Raw genomic sequence first — 20,499 nt, 5'->3', positions numbered from 1 at the left:
CAACTAACTAACTTAAGAAATAAAAACATTAGAAATATGGTCGAAGTTCCTGAGTCTCTTTCCCAATTGTATTCCTCTCCCTCCCACCTGCCCTGGCCTGCCGCCATCCTTATATAATATTGATTATTCCCAAGCATGTATCTATGTTTTCACTAGATGGATGATAGATTGATAGGTAGATGGATGGATAAATACAGAGACAGATATAGGGATATATAACTAAAATTGTATGTGTATACTCCTAAAATTATCTTACATATATGTGTGTGTGTCTATGAGGCTTAACACACACAGAAAAATACAGAAAAGTGCAATAATTACAAGTGCACTTTTTACATAATGAATATACTTAAAAAAAATGACCAGCACCCCAGAATTCCCCTTTGTACCCCCTCTCCGTCACCATCTCCTCCCTCCTCCCCTCTAATGTCATGGACTAGTTTTGCCTGTCTAAACAACAGAAAGTGTGGTTTTGCTTTTTTTTTTTTAGTTTCTGCTTTATAGCAAAGTGAATCAGCTATACATATACATATATCCCCATATCTCCTCCCTCTTGCCTCTCCCTCTCACCCTCCCTATCCCACCCCTCTAGGTGGTCACGTAGCACCGAGCTGATCTCCCTGTGCTACGTGGCTGCTTCCCACTAGCTATCTATTTCACATTTGGTAGTGTATATATGTCCATGCCACTCTCTCACTTTGTCCCAGCTTACCCTTCCCACTCCCTGTGTCCTCAAGTCCATTTTCTACATCTGCATCTTTATTCCTGTCCTGCCCCTAGTTTCTTCAGAACCATTTTTTTTTTTTTTTTGCTAGCTGGTTTTCCATGAATTGTTGCTAATATAGGTTCTAGCTCAAGAACAAACATTTTAGAACAAATTATATCTTTTTTTTTCTTTTTCTTTTTAGATTCCACATATATGTGTTAGCATACGGTATTTGTTTTTCTCTTTCTGACTTACTTCACTCTGTATGACAGACTCTAGGTCCATCCACCTCACTACAAATAACTTTGTAGCTTTTTATGGCTGACTAATATTGCATTGTATATATGTGCCACATCTTCTTTAACCATTCATCTGTCGATGGACACTTAGGTTGCTTCCATGTCCTGGCTATTGTAAATGGAGCTGCAGTGAACATTGTGGTACATGACTCTTTTTTTTTTTTTTTTTTTTTTTGCGGTACGTGGGCCTCTCACTGTTGTGGCCTCTCCCGTTGCAGAGCACAGGCTCCGGACGCGCAGGCTCAGTGGCCATGGCTCATGGTCCCAGCTGCTCCGTCGGATCCTCCCGGACTGGGGCACGAACCCGTGTCCCCTGTATCGGCAGGCGGACTCTCAACCACTGCGCCACCAGGGAAGCCCCACATGACTCTTTTCGAATTATGGTTTTCTCAGGGTATATGTCCAGTAGTGGGATTGCTGGGTCGTATGGTAGTTCTATTTTTAGTTTTTTAAGGAACCTCCATACTGTTCTCCATATGGCTGTATCAATTTACATTCCCACCAATAGTGCAAGAGGGTTCCCTTTTCTCCACACCCTCTCCAACATTTATTGTTTGTAGATTTTTTGATGATGGCCATTCTGGCTGGTGTGAGGTGATACCTCATTATAGTTTTGATTTGCATTTATCTAATAATTAGTGATGTTGAGCATCCTTTCATGTGTTTGTTGGCAATCTGTATATCTTCTTTGGAGAAATGTCTATTTAGGTCTTCTGCCCATTTTGGGATTGGGTTGTTTTTATGATACTGAACTGTATGAGCTGCTTGTAAATTTTGGAGATTAATCCTTTGTCAGTTGCTTCATTTGCAAATATTTTCTCCCATTCTGAGGGTTGTCTTTTGGTCTTGTTTATGGTTTCCTTTGCTGTGCAAAAGCTTTGAAGTTTCATTAGGTCCCATTTGTTTATTTTTATTTCCATTTCTCTAGGAGGTGGGTCAAAAAGGATCTTGCTGTAATTTATGTCAAAGAGTGTTCTGTCTATGTTTTCCTCTAAGAGTTTGATAATGTCTGGCCTTACATTTAGGTCTTTAATCCATTTTGAGTTTATTTTTGTGTATGGTGTTAGGGAGTGTTCTAATTTCATTCTTTTACATGTAGCTGTCCAGTTTTCCCAGCACCACTTATTGAAGAGGCTGTCTTTTCTCCATTGTATATTCTTGCCTCCTTTATCAAAGATAAGGTGACCATATGTGCATGGGTTTATTGCTTGGCTTTCTATCCTGTTCCATTGATCTATATTTCTGTTTTTGTGCCAGTACCATACTGTCTTGATTACTGTAGCTTTGTAGTATAGTCTAAAGTCTGGGAGCCTGATTCTTCCAGCTCCGTTTTTCTTTCTCAAGATTGCTTTGGCTATTCGGGCCTTTTGTGTTTCCATACAAATTGTGAATTTTTTTGTTCTAGTTCTGTGAAAAATGCAAGTGGTAGTTTGATAGGGATTTCATTGAATCTGGAGATTGCTTTGGGTAATAGAGTCATTTTCACAATGTTAATTCTTCCAATCCAAGAACATGGTATATCTCTCCATCTGTTTGTATCTTCCTTAATTTCTTTCATCAGTGTCTTATAGTTTTCTGCATACAGGTCTTTGTCTCCTTAGGTAGGTTTATTCCTAGGTATTTTATTCTTTTTGTTGCAGTGGTAAATGGGAGTGTTTCCTTAATTTCTCTTTCAGATTTTTCATCATTAGTGTATAGGAATGCCAGAGATTTCTGTGCATTAATTTTGTATCCTGCTACTTTACCAAATTCATTGATTAACTCTAGTAGTTTTCTGGTAGCATCTTTAGGATTCTCTATGTATAGTATCACGTCATCTGCAAAGAGTGACAGCTTTACTTCTTCTTTTCCCATTTGGATTCCTTTTATTTCTTTTTCTTCTCTGATTGCTGTGGCTAAAACTTCCAAAACTATGTTGAATAATAGTGGTGAGAGTGGGCAACCTTGTCTTGTTCCTGATCTTAGAGGAAATGGTTTCAGTTTTTCACCATTGAGAACGATGTTGGCTGTGGGTTTGTCATATATGGCCTTTATTATGTTGAGGTAAGTTCCCTCTATGCCTACTTTCTGGAGGGTTTTTACCATAAATGGGTGTTGAATTTTGTCGAAAGCTTTTTCTGCATCTGTTGAGATGATCATATGGTTTTTCTCCTTCAATTTATTAGTATGGTTTATCACATTGTTTGATTTGTATATATTGAAGAATCCTTGCATTCCTGGGATAAACCCCATTTGATCATGGTGTATGATCCTTTTAATGTGCTGTTGGATTCTGTTTGCTAGTATTTAGTTTTGCATGTTTAACATTTATACAAATGGCATCATTCTGCATGAATCTTTCTGCAAATGTTCTTGAGATTTTTTCATATTGATACTTGAGTTCCTTTTTAAAACAAATGTATTTAATTTAGAAGAGTGAGTTGATTTAAAGGAAAACATCAAGGGCACACAAGAACGAGTTGAACTTGGACTGCCAGAGGAACAATGGCTCTAACTCCACTGCCTTCCCCCCTTACAGATGTGAAAACTGAGGCCCGAGAGAGTAAAAGTCATACCCTCAGGTCACTTTGCAAGTTCGGGACACAACTGGGATGAGGGTCCCAGCTCCAAATGCTAGAGGCCAGAGATCTTTTCTACTGTGTCATGTTGGCAAGAACTGTCTCCCTCACCCCACCCCATGGCAAAAGATACCAACACTATTTTCTAGCCAGGGTTAGTTCTTAACCTTGAACTGCAGAAAGTAAACTGTTTTTGTGAGTTGATTGTTTGAGAATTAAGCCTGGGATTGGGGTGTGTCGTGTGGGGGGAACAAGACAGCTGTCCAGCCTTCAAAGTTATGACAAGGCTTCCACTTGGCAGCCCACCTCAGTGACCTATATTTTAATATGTGCTATTAGATTATTGCTAATGAGACATCTTAGGGATAAAAGAATTATGCTCGCTGCCTGGGCTGTGGTAAAAGTAGAATTGAATTAAGGGCTGAAATCGTTTAGGACTCTGCTAGACAACCTGTCCCCCAGGCTGGGCCTGAATGGAGATATTAAGCTTTGGAAATTACACAGGAAAAATAAGTATAATTGATCTAAGGTAACTTCACTCGTCTAAATTAAATAATGTGATTGTCACAGGCAGAAAGGATGGGGATGAGGAGCCGGACAGAAAAGGCTCACTATCTGCAAACAAAGTTATAAGTAAAAGCCGTAGGGAATGGACTTTCCCCTGATGAGCTGAGCACCCTCCCGATGGCTCCGAGTGTCCACTTGGGCATCAGCGGGAAATGGATCTAGTCTGGGCATCATAGAATAATCTGCGGTGTGGCAGGGACTCAGACCACCGTCTTTACCATCTCCTACCTAACACCTGAGCACTTCTTCCTCTCCTCGGCCTCCAGTGTGGGAAGCTCCTGCCCGCTCCAGCCCCCTAGTCAAGCTGTCCAGTGTCTGCGCTCTCGGTTAAAAGAGATTTCTCTGCTGGTGGCCAGCCAGCTGCTTTTGTGTAGCATGTGTCCAGCCACATGAGTCCTGCCCTCTGGAACACCAAAGGTTGGTGCAATGCCACCTCCCTGGAACAAGGTCCCACCCCCTCCTGAGCCACCTTCATCATAGCTCAGTTGTGTGTGCAGTGCCCACCTGAGGCCAGGTCTTGAGCGACATACTTCATTTGCATAACTTCAGAAGACCTGGGTCCCGTCTCCAAGGACCTCATGGGCTGAAGGAGGGAAATAAATTATATTCCTCGCTCTGACCTAAATATTTGCATTCCACCAGCTCTTTCATTGATTCTACGTTATTTGAGGGCAAGGCTGGTCCTGATGCTGTTTATACAATGGCAGATGCTACCACCACACGTCTGCCAGGCAGGGCCGATCCTGCCCACCTGTGAGGGCGGAGACTTCTCCCCTCCTCCATCCACTCCATCCAACCATCGCACCCCACTGGCAGCTCCCTTTACCTCCTCAGCTCCTGTCTGTCCTCCCCTGGACCACAGAGCTGGCTGCCTGGAAGGTGAGACTGAGGGCTCCCCACCCCAAATCTGCCCCCCAATATTGCTGCTTATAATGCATTAAAACCCACAGTTAATCCTTTTGTTTTAGCTACTACCCTCTTCAAGCTAGACACCAACTAGTATATGTAGATATAAGAGGCTTCCTTTATCCTTTCTTTTTCTTCTCCCGTTCTTCCTCCCTCCCTCTTTCCTTCCTTCCCACAAGTATTTCTTGAGCAACTATTACACATCAGGAACGGTTCTATGAGCCAGGATTGTAATAATAAAGAAAACAGATGAGGTCCCTCTTAAACTGAAGCAGGGGGGAGACTAGAAAGAAATAAACAAGCAACTAAATCAGCTATCAACAGATACTGACAAAGTCTTGCAGACAATACCAGAGTAGTGGGTTAACTCAGAAAACCTGGGAAGGGCCCTTTAGTTGGGTGCTCGGGAACGCCTTCTCCAAGCCCTCCCCAATGAGACCAAAAGGTGAGAGGGACCTAGGTCGGCAGGGAGCAGGGAGGGATGACCCAGGTAGACGAAGCACCGTGTGGGTTGGAGGGAGCTAGCAGCAAGGGGCAGTGCCTCCCAGGGGTGTGGCCAAGGGCAAGGGAGAGGAAGTGGAGAGGTGGGCGGTGGCCTAATTTTAATCTGCTTCTTGGCCACCCTGAAGAGGATGGCATTTACTCAATGCAGTGAGAAAGCCACTGAGGCCTTTATACAGTGAGCAGCACAATCAAAATTGTATTGAAAGGGTCTGTCCAACACTGTGTGCAGAGTGGCGGGCAGGGGTGGGGCAGAGGCCTGGTCAGGAGGTCCTGGAGTCACCGGAAGAGAAGAGGGGGCAGTGAGGAAGGGGGGCTGAGGCCTTCCTCACAGGCAGGAGAAGGACAGCAGGCGCAAAGGGTGGTTTTAACGACGAGTCTAAATCACACCCCAAAAGAACAGTCTGGGGACATTTTCTGGTCCTGAAAAAAGGTAAAGAAATACTGAAAGAGTAAATGGACCTGCTCTCTCTAGTTCCTTACACACGTGACCGCCCTGGCTCAGTAAACTGCCTAACCTTCCCAGTCCTGCTGGGCACCCTGCTGGGCCTCTCTGTGTCTTTCAAAGTGGGCCAAACAGGTTCCATGCCCCTGAACCACCCAGGGATGGGCCTGCTCTCTGGGTGGGTCTGTGAACAGGGCAGAACACAGAGCCTGGTGGTACTTAAGAACATCCCCAAACCTCACCCTGTCAACAAAAACGTGATTTTTAGTGTGTGGGACAGGAGAAATCTCTATTTCTCAAAAGCCAGTTATTGAGTTGGAGAGACCCCCATATTAATCTCCAGAGATGATGTTTTTTAACGCAGAAGCGTGAGCTCTATCTTTAGTGCTGTGAACTTCTTTTCTATTAATTTAGGAGAGAACATGAAGCGGCTCTTGCACATCTCAATCTTCCCTGTCACACTTGGTACAGGGACCGTTCTTTGGGCCTCCGCTTTCCCTTCTGTACGATGCATGCAGTGTTTCCCAACGTCTAGTCTACTTCTGTTCTGATGTTCTGCGTCCTTACTGAGGGGGAGTGATGAAATGGACTGCTCAACACTATAACTGGACGTGAAGGAGATCACTTGCGCAAATGGTGAGCCCCTGGTCTCGTTGGGTCCTGGGGTGGGTGTGAGGGCTGCTGTTGACCGGGAAGGAATCCAGTGATAGGCGAAGGCCGGAGCAGGACGTCTGGCTGCCGTGAAGGACTCCCCTAGCAGGGTGTAATTAACTTTTCCTGACTTCTCCTGTTGTGTTGGTCACCAGGGGTCTCTGGAAAGCCTTCATTACTCTGCAAGTGTCGATTTTCTTTTTTCCATTTCTTATTTTTTCCTGTTACCTTCAGACTTGGAAATTATCTCAGTGACTCAGCCATTTGACTTCTTATTAATTCCAGGATTCCATGTCCTATCTGCCCATTTTCCTTCCTGTTTCTCAGAAGCCTGGCTTGTACTTTAGTTCTTCCCGGCAGCCACAAATTAAGGCACTGTCAGTGACTCCCTGCTACCTTCGCCTCGAAAGTATCGCGGTCCAGGGTCACTTTCCACTCCTCATAGTTCCTGTGCTGAGAGTTCTAAGTCCCATTTCTAGAGTGGAAAGAGAATTCTGAAGTTTCTGCATATCTTCTAAAACAAAACAAAATCAAATCCCAAACAAACAAAAAACAAGACCCCAAATAAAGCAGGTCAATTGAACTGTGTCTAGTAAGATAAGTCACAGAATTTCTAGGATGGATGGAACTCCAGAGTCTGTCCAAAGTGATGCTTCTCTCCACCATATAATCTCCAAACGGTGGGCACTGAACGTGTGCTTGGATGCCTCCCACGACGGAGTGCTCATTTCTTCCAAAGGCAAGCGACTCCACCTTTAGACCTCTGATGGCTAGGGAGTTGTTTCCCTATAACTTCCACCTGCTGGCCATGGGTTTAACTCTTGGATCCTCACAAAAGAAGCTACTTCCCACCAACTGTAACAACCGGCGAGTATTTGAGGACAGGGATAACTACTCCCTCTCCCTCCCTTTCACCACGCCCTCGCACCTTGGGTTTTCTCTTCTCTGGGCCAGGCATCCAGCCCCAATGCCTTTAAGTGTGTCTTAAGAGACTGACTCCAAATCATAGCTTCTGGAATTGCCTCTGGAATTCAGCAGCTGCTAGGGACATCAACGCTAATTGCTTAAGAGGCCACACGACACATTTCTTCCCCTCCCAGCCCTTGACTTTCTCAGGTTTCCTTGATCCGGTTTGTAATGATCGCATCCCAGTGAAATGCAAACGTTCACACTGTTTCACTGCCCCAGAGAGACCTGCCCATTCTCCGCACCAGAGAAGGCCATAACCCTTTGTGATCACTTAGGAAGGTGCCTAAGGGCCACTAAAGCAGCTGTGGCCACGCACAGCCAGATGTCAGGGTGGATGGTGGAAGGAGTTAACCTCTGTTACAGAGCATCACCCACCAGTGCCTTTATGGGCCCACCTTGAGGTCCCAGTGTTTTACTTGGCCCACCCAGTGCTTTACAGATCAGGAAATTTCACATAAAAATCTAGGTCTCTGCAGAGAAAACAAACTTATTGTTATCAAAGGGGAAGGGATGTGGGGGGAGGGATAAATCGGAAGTATGGGATTGATAAGATGCACACTCCCATATATAAAATAGATATACAACAAGGATTTACTGTACAGCACAGGAACTATATTCAGCATCTTGTAATTCAGTATAATGGAAAAGAATAGAAAAAGAATTTGGATAACTGAATCACTTTGCTGTACACCTGAAACTAACACAATATTGTAAATAAACTATACTTCAATTAAGAAAAAAATCTAGGTCTCTGGCTTCCCATAAAGCTTGGGGAGTTATGTCTGGCCACCCTGAGTTTTGGAGAGGGCAGGAGCTCTCCAGATCACTCCAGACCCCTTATATCTTGACGGCCGTACTCACTTCCCTCTCTGCCGAGCCTCCGTGGCTTTTGAGTTTGCAACCACGGCCCTCGGCCCTTCCACTCCTTTGTCACCAGTGTTGCCCCCGCGATGTGGTGCTGCCTGGGAAAGAGTTATCGCTTTGCCTCTACACGGGGCTTTCCATGTGCACTGACCTCCCCAGCCATCGCTGGCCCTCTGTCTGAATTCCTACCTATGTCAGTGTTGCCAGGTGATTCCTGACCAGATCAGGTGCCTTTGGGCCATCCTCCTGGTCTAGCATTTGAACCTGATCAGATGTTCTGCTGAAATAGGCAGGAGGGATAGGGAAAGAACCATGGGTTACCAGGCTAATCTGAGTGTTAATTAACCAGTTGCCCTGAGAACGTGTGGTCACATGCTTCTCTGGTGGAGGCCTGGGAATCTGAAGGGCTGTTGCTGAATCTTGTTCAGCGCCATCTTTGGAAACAATACATTTACCAGAAAGGACTGTATGAACTTCCTAGGGCTGCTGTAACAAAGTACCACAAACTGGTGGCTTTAAACAACAGTTACTGTCTCATGATTCTGGAGGCTGGAAGTCTCAAATCAAGGTTTCTGCTGGGCCTTGCCCACTCTGAAGGCTCCAGGAAAGAATCCTTCCTTGCCTGAGGAAGTATGGGCCTTAGGTGTGGCTCAAGGGCTGTCATGTGAGGGATCAAAGCAAAGGAGGTCTCTTCAAGGTACCACTTCTACCCTTATGTGGACTTCACGAGCATCCTGAGCCCTCTCCCATCTCTTGTCGCGTCAGCTTTCTCCAAAGGCCCTGTGTGGTCGACAAAGCCATGATGATGATTTCCTTTTAGAGAGGCAGAAATTGAGCTCAGAGAGATGAAAGTGGCTTCTTGGTGGTGTGTGGGAATCAGAGTTGACCTACGAGTTAGAGGACTTGGAACACTAAACCAGCTTGGTCCCCAGAACTCTGCCCCCAGAGCTGGATCCGGCAGTGACTTCGCCTCATGGGGTCTCAGCTTCCTCATTTGTAAAGGAGGCCTAATGCTTCTTTTGAGACACTGCTAGTAGGACCCAAATAGGTAGCTTCATTTTGATAGTACCTTGAGGATCATTAAAAAAAAAAACCCCAACTTTCTGGACCCATCATTCAAATGATCTACTGATTCAATGAATGAATGGAGACAAAGTTAAGGTATATGTGTGACTATTATGAGTGAGCTCAAGGCAGAAAACAAAATCATTCTCCAAAAATGTCCTCTGAGGGTCAGGACCCCATGATCTGGTTCCTTCACTTCTGAGCCATTTATGGTTTACATTTGAATGTTCCCACAACTGTTCTGCATTTGCCAACATTTAATGCAGGCATTGCAGGGTGATGATGGGGAAAGGGGCAGTTCTGGCAGATTTAAAAGCAGCTTACTAGCAGGTTGGGTTTCTGTTTACACACAATTTAAACAAAGAGTCAAATTGTCACTGGGGAAAGTGACAGTGCTTCTCTCTCAGGATTTCTGTGTTTTGTTTCTTCACCAAGAAACTCTGAGGTTGAGAGTATTCAGTTACTTATTTGTCCAGAAATATCATGGCAGAGTTGAGGAGATAATGCGAGGCCCATAAATGTGGCAGAATTTGGATGAAGAGGAAATGTGCTATGTAAAGATGACATTAATACGGTACGGTAGGGTTGGGAGATTATTGAACAAATGTTGCATTCTATGGCAGGTTGAATCTATTGCCTGAGAAAACACCTTTGTTCAAATAAATTTCCTGTATCGGAAATCCGTTTTAGCCTCCTAAAATTTTCCCTGTTCATTTTATTTGACAAATCATTTGTTCTCCTCCACCCTGTGCATCTGAAAGGAAAGTAACCCTGAATGGAGTGAAAAGTGATTTCAGCAGGCCCCGTCAGTGCTGTTCATAAGGCCTGTGTTTACCTTTCAAAGGAAATTCCTTTTCCGTAACCCGTAACAATTGTGCCGAGCACAGAGATTTTGCTTCAATTATCTCAATTTAATTTGGAGCGCCTTCTAGTTTAAAACACTGACAAGCAGGTGATTGAATCTAAGAAACCTGGAAAAATTTGCAAGTTTATATTATGAATGTTTTTCACTGGAGAAAACTCTGTGTGTGTGTAAAATAAATTTAGGGGAAACTTTGGGCTTTTCTACTATAGAGAAGTGGATTACAATTCAGCAATGCTATTCAAACAACCACTTTGTAAGGGATTCTTTCCTTCCCCCACCTCCAGTTCCCCAAATTATCACTCACTCGAACTTTCTCCATCGGACACATATGCTTCATCTTTCTATATGGCAAAAATGCATCCAACAACTTGTGAAGCTATCTACTGGGAAAATCAGTCTGGGTTAAAACTTACTAATGTTAAGAATAAGAAAGTATATCATTAAGATTGTACAGACATCAAAAGGATAACACAGGAATATTAAGAACAAATTTATTGTAATAAATTCAACAACTTAAGTAAAATAAATAAATTCCTTGAAAAATGCAACTTATACTGACTCCACCAAATGCTAGTGAGAATGTAGAGCCTTCAGGGTTCTTATCTATTGCTGATGGAATGTAAACTGGTACAGCTACTTTGGGAAGAACGTCTTATAGTCTTATGCTTTTGGTGTCAAGTCTCAAAACTCTTTGCCTATCCATAGAGCCCAAAGATTTTCTCACACATTTTCCTCTGAAAGTTTTATAGTTTTTCATTTTACATTTAAATCTGTGATCATTTTGAGTTATTCTTTGTATAGGGTGTGAGGTTTAGGTTGAAGTTCATGTGATACTCTGCAAGTAAATTAACTACGTGGCAGAACAAAACTCAAAACTCTGTTAAGGATGATAGCCAAATCTAGACACTCAATACAGTGGCATCTATAATGTACAGGATATAGTACAAAATTACTTTCATAAATAAACTGTACACATTTGTGTACAAAATAATTTGTATAAAGACACGTGAAGAAGGAAAATATGACCCATTACCAGGAGAAGAATCAGCCAATATAGACCCAGGAATGACAGAGATGATGAAATAGGAAACAAGGACTTTAAAACTACTATTATAAGTATATTCCAAAAGGTTAAGAAATCTATGAACATAATGAGGGAAAGAAATATGGATTTCTCATTAGCCAGGTAGAAACTAAGAACCAAATGAAAATTCTAGAAGCAAAAGTTGCAGTATCTAAAATGAAACATCTGCTGTGCAGATTAGATGAAGAAGAATCAGTGAACCTGAAATAAGAGCAACAGAAATGACCAAAATTAAAGTACACTGAGAAAGACTGAAAAAAAATCCCACCATTTGAGGTCCCACTCAGTGACCTGTGGGATAATCCAAGCAGTCTAACATATGTGTAATTGGAGGAGAGAAAAGAGAAATATGAGGGGCAGAAAAGTTATTTGAAAAATATAATAGCTGAAAAATTTTCCAATATGATGAACTCTAAACCTATAGATCCAAGAAGTTCAATAAACCCCTAGAGGATAGCATAAAGAAAATCACACCAAGGCAAATCACAATAAAATTTCTCAACAGTAATAAAGAAAAAAATGTTAAAAGTAACCTGATGGTGAAAATACATTATATACAAGAGAGCTATGAAAAGAAATATTTCTAACTTTTATCAGAGACAATAAAAGGAAGAAGACAATGGGATCTTTAAAGTACTGAAAGGAAAAAAAATGTTAACCTAGAATTCTGTATCCAGCAAAAATATTCTTCGAAAAGGAAGGCAAAATAAAGACACATTTAGACAAAAGAAAGCTGAGAGAATTTATTGTCAGGAGACTTGCACTACAGGAGTTGTTTAAGGACATTCTCCAGGCTTAAGAAAAATGATGGAAAGGTGGAATTAGAATGCCAGGGACAGTAAATATGTAGATAAATAGACCTTTTTTTCTAAATTTTTAACTTGACTATTCAGAGCAAAAATGATAAAAGTGTCTTGTGGGATTTAAAACACATAGAAGATATATTACAATAGCACAAATGATGGGATGGAGTGAATTGGAAATATATTTGTAAGGTTCCTATGTTATAAGTGAAAAGTATACTATTATTTGAAAGTAAACTATATTAATTTAAAGATATCTATTGTAAGCTCTGGAGAAACCACTAAAAATAAATAAGTACAGCTAAGAAGGCAAAAGAAAATAAGATAATAAATGACCAAAAAATATTGATTAATCCAAAATAAATCAAGAAAGGAGGAAAAAAGATCAAAGAAGATCAAAGAAAGTCAGACAAAATATAAAAGCAAGACCCAAACAGACCACAAAACACTCACTTAAGAGATGCATATTAAATATAAAGTAAAAAGATAGAAAAAGGTAAACATGCAAACACTAAGAAAGTTGGTGTGGTTGAAGTAGCTATGTTAACAGAACAAGTATTACTGGAATTAAAGAGGAATATTCATGATGATAAAAAGGTTATTTTATCAAAACTATATAACAATTGAAAATGATTATAAACCAATGGCAAACTCCAGACAAACTGACAGTTGCTAAAACCACAACTACAGTTGGAGATTTCAACATCCCTCTTCAATAATTAATAGAACAAGTAGACAAAAAACAGTAAGAATAAAGAGGACTTATACAACACTATCAAATAACTGGATCTAACTTATGTTTCTAAAACATTACACCCAACAACTGCAGAATACACATTCTTTTCTAGTACACGTGGGATATTCACCAAGATATATCATAGGCTGGGCCATAAAATGAGTCTCAAAACATTTAAAAGAATTGAAAGTTTTAAAAAAGTTATCAGAGGAGGAGTTTTTCCCCCAAGCTAGAACCCAGGCCAGGACAGAAAATTTCCTCAGAGTCTTCCTTTACCAGAAGATGAATTTTCGCAGTTCATTATTTTACTGAGGGTGTAGCCCTTCAAGTGTCTTTTTTGTTTTTTCCTCCCCTGAGATCTCAGTTCCAAATCCCCACATCATATAAAAACCTTGTCTTTTGTTCCCCATAGCCACAAAATACAACCCTCTTTGTTACTAAGATTGACGAATATCCCCAGGTCAACTATAACTTATGCCTTCACACAGTGCTGGGGTCCAGCTCCCTTTTCATTTTTGGCCTTTGAGCATTTCCCTTAGTATTGTGCATGCTCAGCTACACATTTCAAATACGTTGGTGATATTTTGTTCAACATTCTAGGGGTTTTGTGGCCAGAGGGTTCTCAGATTATCTAGTTTCCACGTTTCTGGAACCTGAAGCTTGTCATATAAGTTTTTACTTACTTTATGGGTTCAGGTTACCTTGGCCTAATCAAAAGTCCCTTCACTTAGGAGCCAGGCAGCCTTGGGTTTGAATTCCAGCCCTGGTACTCACCAATTATGTAACTCTGAGCAAGTGACAAAACCTCTCTGAGCCTTATTTTCTATATTCGTTTTAGGGATCATAATCCCAGGTTTTCAAGTTTGTTGTAAAGATGATCTCTATTCTAAATACAATACAAGGCACAATAAGTGAAAGATAATGTTATCATTATTCATTCTTCAAATACTGAGTGTTCACTGTCAGGTACACCCTCTTAGTGCTATGAATAAAAGACAATAAATACATGAATAATACATTATATAAACATATTTTAATATATAAATATATATTTGTTTTATATATATATATAACAACAACAAACCCCCCAGAAGTTTAAGTGCACTACCAAAAAGGATAATGGGATTGAGACTGCCCATAGAGACAGAGTGAGCTTTTTGATTAGGTGATAGGAGATTCCCATTTGATGGTGTGACATTTGATTTAAAATCTGAATGAAGTCAAGAATAAAAAATTTAGATGAGAGGTGATGGTTGCACAACTCTGTGAATATGCTAAAAAAGCTGAATTGTAGGGCTTCCCTGGTGGCGCAGCGGTTGAGAGTCCGCCTGCCGATGCAGGGGACACGGGTTCGTGCCCCGGTCCGGGAAGATCCCACATGCCACAGAGCGGCTGGGCCCGTGAGCCATAGCCGCTGAGCCTGTGCGTCTGGAGGCTGTGCTCCGCAACAGGAGAGGCCACAACAGTGAGAGGCCCGTGTACCGCAAAAAAAAAAAAAAAAGCTGAATTGTATACGTTACATGGGTGAATTGTATGGTGTGTGAATCATATCTTGATGAAGCTGTTTTTCTTTAAGACTGAAGGAAGAAGAGAAAACAAGGTGAAAATCTTTGGGAAAGAGCACTCCAGCTAGAGGGAACGGCAGTACAGAGACCATGAGGTTGGAAGGGACTTTCATCAGTTGGAGGAAAAGAAAGATTGGGTGGTGGGAGTTTAGTTAGGGAGGAGATTGGAGATGGTGGAGATCTAGACTATGGTAGGGGACAGACCAGGCAGGGCCTTGTAGATCATGTTGAATACTTGAGATTTTATCCAAAGTGCAATGGGTAGCCCTTGAAAACATTTAACTGGAGAAGTGATATCTGGTTTATGCTTTCAAACAATAAACTTGTGCTTTCTGTATGGCAAGAGGATATATAGGAGGGCAAAAATATAAGCAGGGAGACCAGCAAAGGGAATGCTTCACAATAGTTAGAACGAAGGTCCTAGATATTGCAATTCTGGCTTTGTCCTCGGTCCCTCAGACTCTCCTTTATTGATCATAAACTTTATTCTGAGAGCAGAGATGTGACAGAAAAGGCCACTGCAGCAGAGGGACCCATGAAAAGTAGAGAATTCATGCTCTACCACTACCCACAAAGGAAAAAGGTTACTGTAGTACCCTGGCATTCACCTCACCTTTGGTTTACAGTAACTTGTACTATTTCTACAGGAAGGTTTCAGGGTTTTCAGCTGATCTATCCTGGGCCACAATGAAGAGGGTCAGGAGGGTTCACTTTTCTAGGCTGGGGTTGGCCAATCTTTTTCCCCATCTCAGCCACTGCTTGGAACCATTCTGAACTACCTCTGTCTCTCTTTAAGAACTAAGTCAAGGGCTTCCCTGGTGGCACAGTGGTTAAAAATCCACCTGCCAATGCAGGGGACACGGGTTCGATCCCCAGTCCAGGAAGATCCCACATGCCGCGGAACAACTGTGCGCCACAACTACCGAGCCTGCACTCTAGAGCCCGTGAGCCACAACTGCTGAGCCCCCATGCCACAACTACTGAGGCCCGTGTGCCTAGAGCCCATGCACCTCAACAAGAGAAGCCACCGCAATGAGACGCCTGCACATCGCAACAAAGAGTAGCCCCCACTCGCCACAACTAGAGAAAGCCCACATGCAGCAACGAAGACCCAATGCAGCCAAAAGATAAATAAATAAAAAATAAAAAAATAAAAAAAGAACTAAGTCAAAATTTCCCACAAGTAGAAAAATACACGGGCAGATGCTCAATCTATAAATTTTATAAATCAGGCAGCTTTGCTGCTTTATATAAATGATTAGAAGCATGGCCTTTGGAATCAGACAAAATTAGGTTTAATTGCAAGCTCCGCCACTTAATGAGTAACTTAGGGATAGTTCTAAATTTTGTTTAGTAAAACTAGGGACAACAATACCTATGCTTCATTGAGTGTTTAAATGTGTTGATGTCTGTAAATCACTTAGTACAATGCCTGATACATAGTAAGGATGCCAGATTGGTAGTATTATTATTATTACTTATTGTAATAATTAGTAAGTCTGTTACTTTTACAAAGGGAAAAATACCTTCAAAAAGATGAAGTCTACTTACCTTTAAAAGACATGAACCTGTTAACTACTACATGAGGTTAAAACTATGGAATCAAAAATAATCATTTCAATTTTTTCCTGTAATAAAATTAATTTAAAATAAAGTTAATAATTATAAAATCTTTAGCCAAAAAATTTTTCATTTTGGAATTCAGTAAGTATAAATAAGCCCCTTAGCAAACTATTCATAATTATAAACTATTATGGAGTATGGAGTTGATTATTTTTAATAGTCCCAAAATGAAAATCAAACTCACAGTTTCAATATTTGAAGAAAGATCACATATATTATGTTATAGCTATATACTATGTTATAGCTATATACTATGTTATACTCTGAAGGAGTATTAGGTATACTTTTAAAAATTTACATTTCCAGGTAATTTTAATGATACTGGAAAATGTTATATTGCAAGTGAAAAAGCAGTATATAAATACCATCTACATTGTTTATGATATGTATACGTGATATGTATGTTGGATATATGTCAAGAACTTTGTGAGGGCCTTCACCTCTATCAACTCACAGCATAGCATTGATGGAATACTCTGGTATAACAATTTACCAAAAATGGAAAAGTCCATTCAAGTGAACAGAAAAGAAAAAAAGAATTATAAACATGTATGCTTTCCTAGGGGATGGCTTCTTACTAGTGTCCTTTAATCCTCTTTAGTGATTCCTTGATAAGAATTCCACAAGGACCTTTGTGGTCGAGAGCCCACTTGTTCCAATACAGTCAATGGTGTATCAATTAACTGGCATCAACTAACCACCTTGCATCTGTAACAGTCTGAAAGGGAGAGCTCCTGAGTCTGGGAGTCAGATATCTGTACTGCTGTGCCTCATGCAGACAGCAGACCATGTGTCTTCTAAAAGGGGCTCTTTTAAATATCCATTAGAGGTAGCACTACTAGCGATCACACTCAGCCTTCCAACACTCTAAAAGCATTGGCAAAGGAGAATTAAATATGCATAATGCAAGCAACTTGTTCTATAAGCATTCAGTATGCTGTTATCCTTCAATAGAACTGTTCTGATGGAAATTTTTATGGTCTTTATAGGTCTTAGGATCCAGTATTTCTCATTTCAAGGAGTAACCTCGTTTTTTCAAACTATTATATAAAACCACAGTGCATTTAACTGATTTAGTTAAATTTAATTTCTTACTTTAAATTCTAAGAGGAGAAAAAACTCTTTGAAGGAAATCTTTGTTTAGATGGCATAAAAGTAGAGGCCTCGTTGGTAGTAGACTGACAGTCATGACTTGTGTTATTACATACACCCTACCAGTCAAAAGTCAACTTCTTTAGGAATAATAACTATTGCTGCTTTGGCTAAAATTTGAGTCTTTCATTAGAGTAAAATTATGTCTGACATTTCATAAGGCTTAAATGCAAACAAAAATGATTAATCACATTCATAAATATGCAAACTTACGTTCAAACCATGATATTAAAAAGGTATATTACATTTGAGACAAAATGGCAAAACCAGAATTTTTAATTGCCAAGAATTTTATGTAGCAAGTTTGTTCAGTAACATAATAAAATAGGAATATTACATTGGCAGAAGTGGAGTTAAAGAACATAAAATATTACTTTAAAACAGGAAAACAATGGGATCACTTTCAAGAGCCTCACAGCAAGCTTGTAATTTAAAATGCTACCTTTTCATGATTAATGGGATTAATATGTGGGTTTTCTGTGATAAAAATCATGGTACCTGAGTAATACATACATTCAATTGCATATGACAACCAATATTATAAAGATGTACTTTCCTAATTACTTAAGAAATTGTTTTCAGCTTATTCAATGCTCTGTCTAAATAGCTTAAGATATGTAAAAAGCAAACAATCATACTGTTTCATCCTTCATACTTAAGGATGAAACTTTTTAGTAAGCATGTGTGACTATAATAAAATAGCACTTGAGGGAAATTATTGCTTAACCTAAAGGAAAAAAATATCACCGTTAAATTCCTGCCTGGGGGTTAAATTGTGGTCTTGCATTAATAAAGTAGGTTTTTGGATTCCTTAGCTTTCGGTGATAATTTGGAACCTTTCGTATTTTCCCTGTAGATATTTCAGGCAAGCTCTAAAATTTGAGAGGACACAATAAAATAAAACTCCCACTTAGATGATAAAATATATTAATTCTAATAATATATAAATAAAGTAAATCTGATTCATTTACTGGGCAAGGGCTACATTCTAAATTACCCAACTCAAATTAAACTAAACTCTGTGGCAAACAATTTTTCTCGTTAGGCAATTAATGTTACCTTCGATAAGGCAATTCCCACACAGCCTTTGGCCATAGCTGTTGTCTTTAAAACAAAGTTCTCAATCTGTAGATCATGCAAAAGGTTATGATCTCCTTAGCAGGTGGTTAAGGAAATCTGCAATAGGGATGCATGGTCAAGAGAATATGAGTTTTTAAGAAGTCTCATCTAATTAGCGGAGCTCTCCCTTCCAATCCCCCCATGTTTAGTGATCCAAGAAACTGAAATGCAAATGGAAAAAATGAATCTGTGAAGTTAAAGGTATAAAATTCTGCAACGTTCCTCAGACTCTTCATTCTTATTTCTAGAATGGGAAGGGATTAAAGCTAACCTTATTTCTTTAGAGGAAAGTAAATGAAAAATTATTTATACTTTTAAAACTTTTTGCAGCATTGATTAATGCTCATCAGTAAATAAGGGAGACCATTTCATTCATTTGGATATGCAAATTAGCCTGGAAAATCCATAAAAACATCTTTATTGCCAATAAGCCCATCAGTATAGCAAAATATAATGTAAAAGAAAATGAATATTACTTGATAAACACATGTGAATAGAAGCATTTCAATAAGAAAATCTATCATTTTTTTATAAAAAAGCTTTCTATTTTAAACATCATTACTCAATCACAAATAAAATACTATGAGTAAATGCCTTTGAAATTTCAAGTAAAAGCCACCGCATTTTCCTTATTAGGAATGTTTGCTTTCAGTCGTCCTTTTTGTCTGAGGTACTCTCTTCATGACTTTCAGGGCTGACTTTATTACTTACGACTGAGGGAGTTGCTTGGACTTCTTCTGGTAATGAAAACACATGGCACGTCTGGAGGTCTAAGTAGGTTGTAAATATCTTAGCATATTCTGGATGCTTTAGGGCAAAACTTTTAAATTCCTCTAAAAGAGGAAAAAAAACAAAATCCAATAAATTGAGGTGAATCTTCTTTTGGCATGATGCAGATTAACATATGATCTTAATAATACAATGATCGTAAAAGTCTATTACTCAACCCCTTTAAATTATACAACCACTTTGGGAGATAGTTTTTTCCATTAGCTAGTCAAGTTGAAGATATGCATACTTTATTCCAGGGTATATAAGTGAGAGAATTTGTGCGTATTGTGCTCTGGGAGACAGGTATGAGAATGTTCATAGCAACATTATTCATAATAGGTAAAAAATGGAAACAATTCACATGTTTGTCAACAGTTGGAATGGCTAAGTAAATCATGGCATATTTGTGGAACAAAGTGCCACACAGCAATGAAGATGAATGAATAGCTGTGTTGTAACAATGTGGATGAATCTTAAAACCATAATGTTGAATGAAAAAAGCCAGATGCAAAGGAACACATATTGTATGAGACCATTATGTAAAGTTCAAAAACTTGGGCAAAACTAAAATATATTTAAAGATGTGTACTTTTGTGGTGAAATGCTAAAACAAAGCAGGCAAAGATTCCTTTTTAAGTCAGGTCAGCAGTTCCCTCCTTCAAGACAGAAGAAGGGGTTCTATTTGGGAATAGGCACATGGAGGCTTCTAGAGTTATTGAAAAGCTCTATTCCTTGACCTGAGTGGTAGTTACACAAGGGTTCATTTGTAAAACTTTGTTGTGCTCTATGTTTATGTTTTATGTAATTTTATTATTTTTTTGTAATAGAAAATGTTAACAAAATTTATTACCCAGGACTCTCTATCACTGGCTTTTAAAACTATTTTAACCTTTAACTCTGGTAAAGAAATAAACCATCTTGAAAAGCTGAGCCCTGACTTATGATCAGTAAGGGCAAGTAGCGTGTACAATATTCACTAATCATATCACAAGACCCCTGAGTAGTAGGCCTCCTTTTATCTCAGGTGTTTGAGATTTAGGAAGTGAGGTAGAGTATAGAAGGCTTACAAAATTAACCATCAGAATTTGAACCCAAGCCTCCGGTAACCTGGAGTTTCTGAAATATGATGCTACCCTCAAGTTTGACATTTCTCTCTCCTCTTCTGTTTGGACGGAGAAAACTTTATTGAGCTTATATAGCAAAGTGAGCTTGGTCTTTGAATCAGCTTGCTATTTGACTCTATAATAAAA

The 20,499-nt window shown here is 39.9% G+C and overlaps 1 protein-coding gene across 4 annotated transcripts in view; it reads right to left on the bottom strand.

Moving 5' to 3' along the window:
* Positions 1–16,811: 16,811 nt before the first annotated feature.
* LPCAT2 (lysophosphatidylcholine acyltransferase 2) overlaps positions 16,812–20,499 on the bottom strand; it is a 64,566-nt gene continuing 60,878 nt past the window's right edge. For all 4 annotated transcript variants that reach the window (XM_030832938.3, XM_030832939.3, XM_070044237.1 and 1 more), the window contains one exon: positions 16,812–19,311. In XM_030832938.3, coding sequence (XP_030688798.1) covers positions 19,127–19,311 — 185 coding nt within the window. In that variant the 3' untranslated portion in view covers positions 16,812–19,126. The remainder of the gene's footprint in view (positions 19,312–20,499) is intronic.

The sequence above is a fragment of the Globicephala melas genome, chromosome 19, assembly GCF_963455315.2.
Source record: "Globicephala melas chromosome 19, mGloMel1.2, whole genome shotgun sequence".
Classification (NCBI taxonomy): domain Eukaryota; kingdom Metazoa; phylum Chordata; class Mammalia; order Artiodactyla; family Delphinidae; genus Globicephala; species Globicephala melas.
Note: the sequence above shows the minus strand (reverse complement) of the source record. Positions and strands in the feature narration are given on the sequence as shown.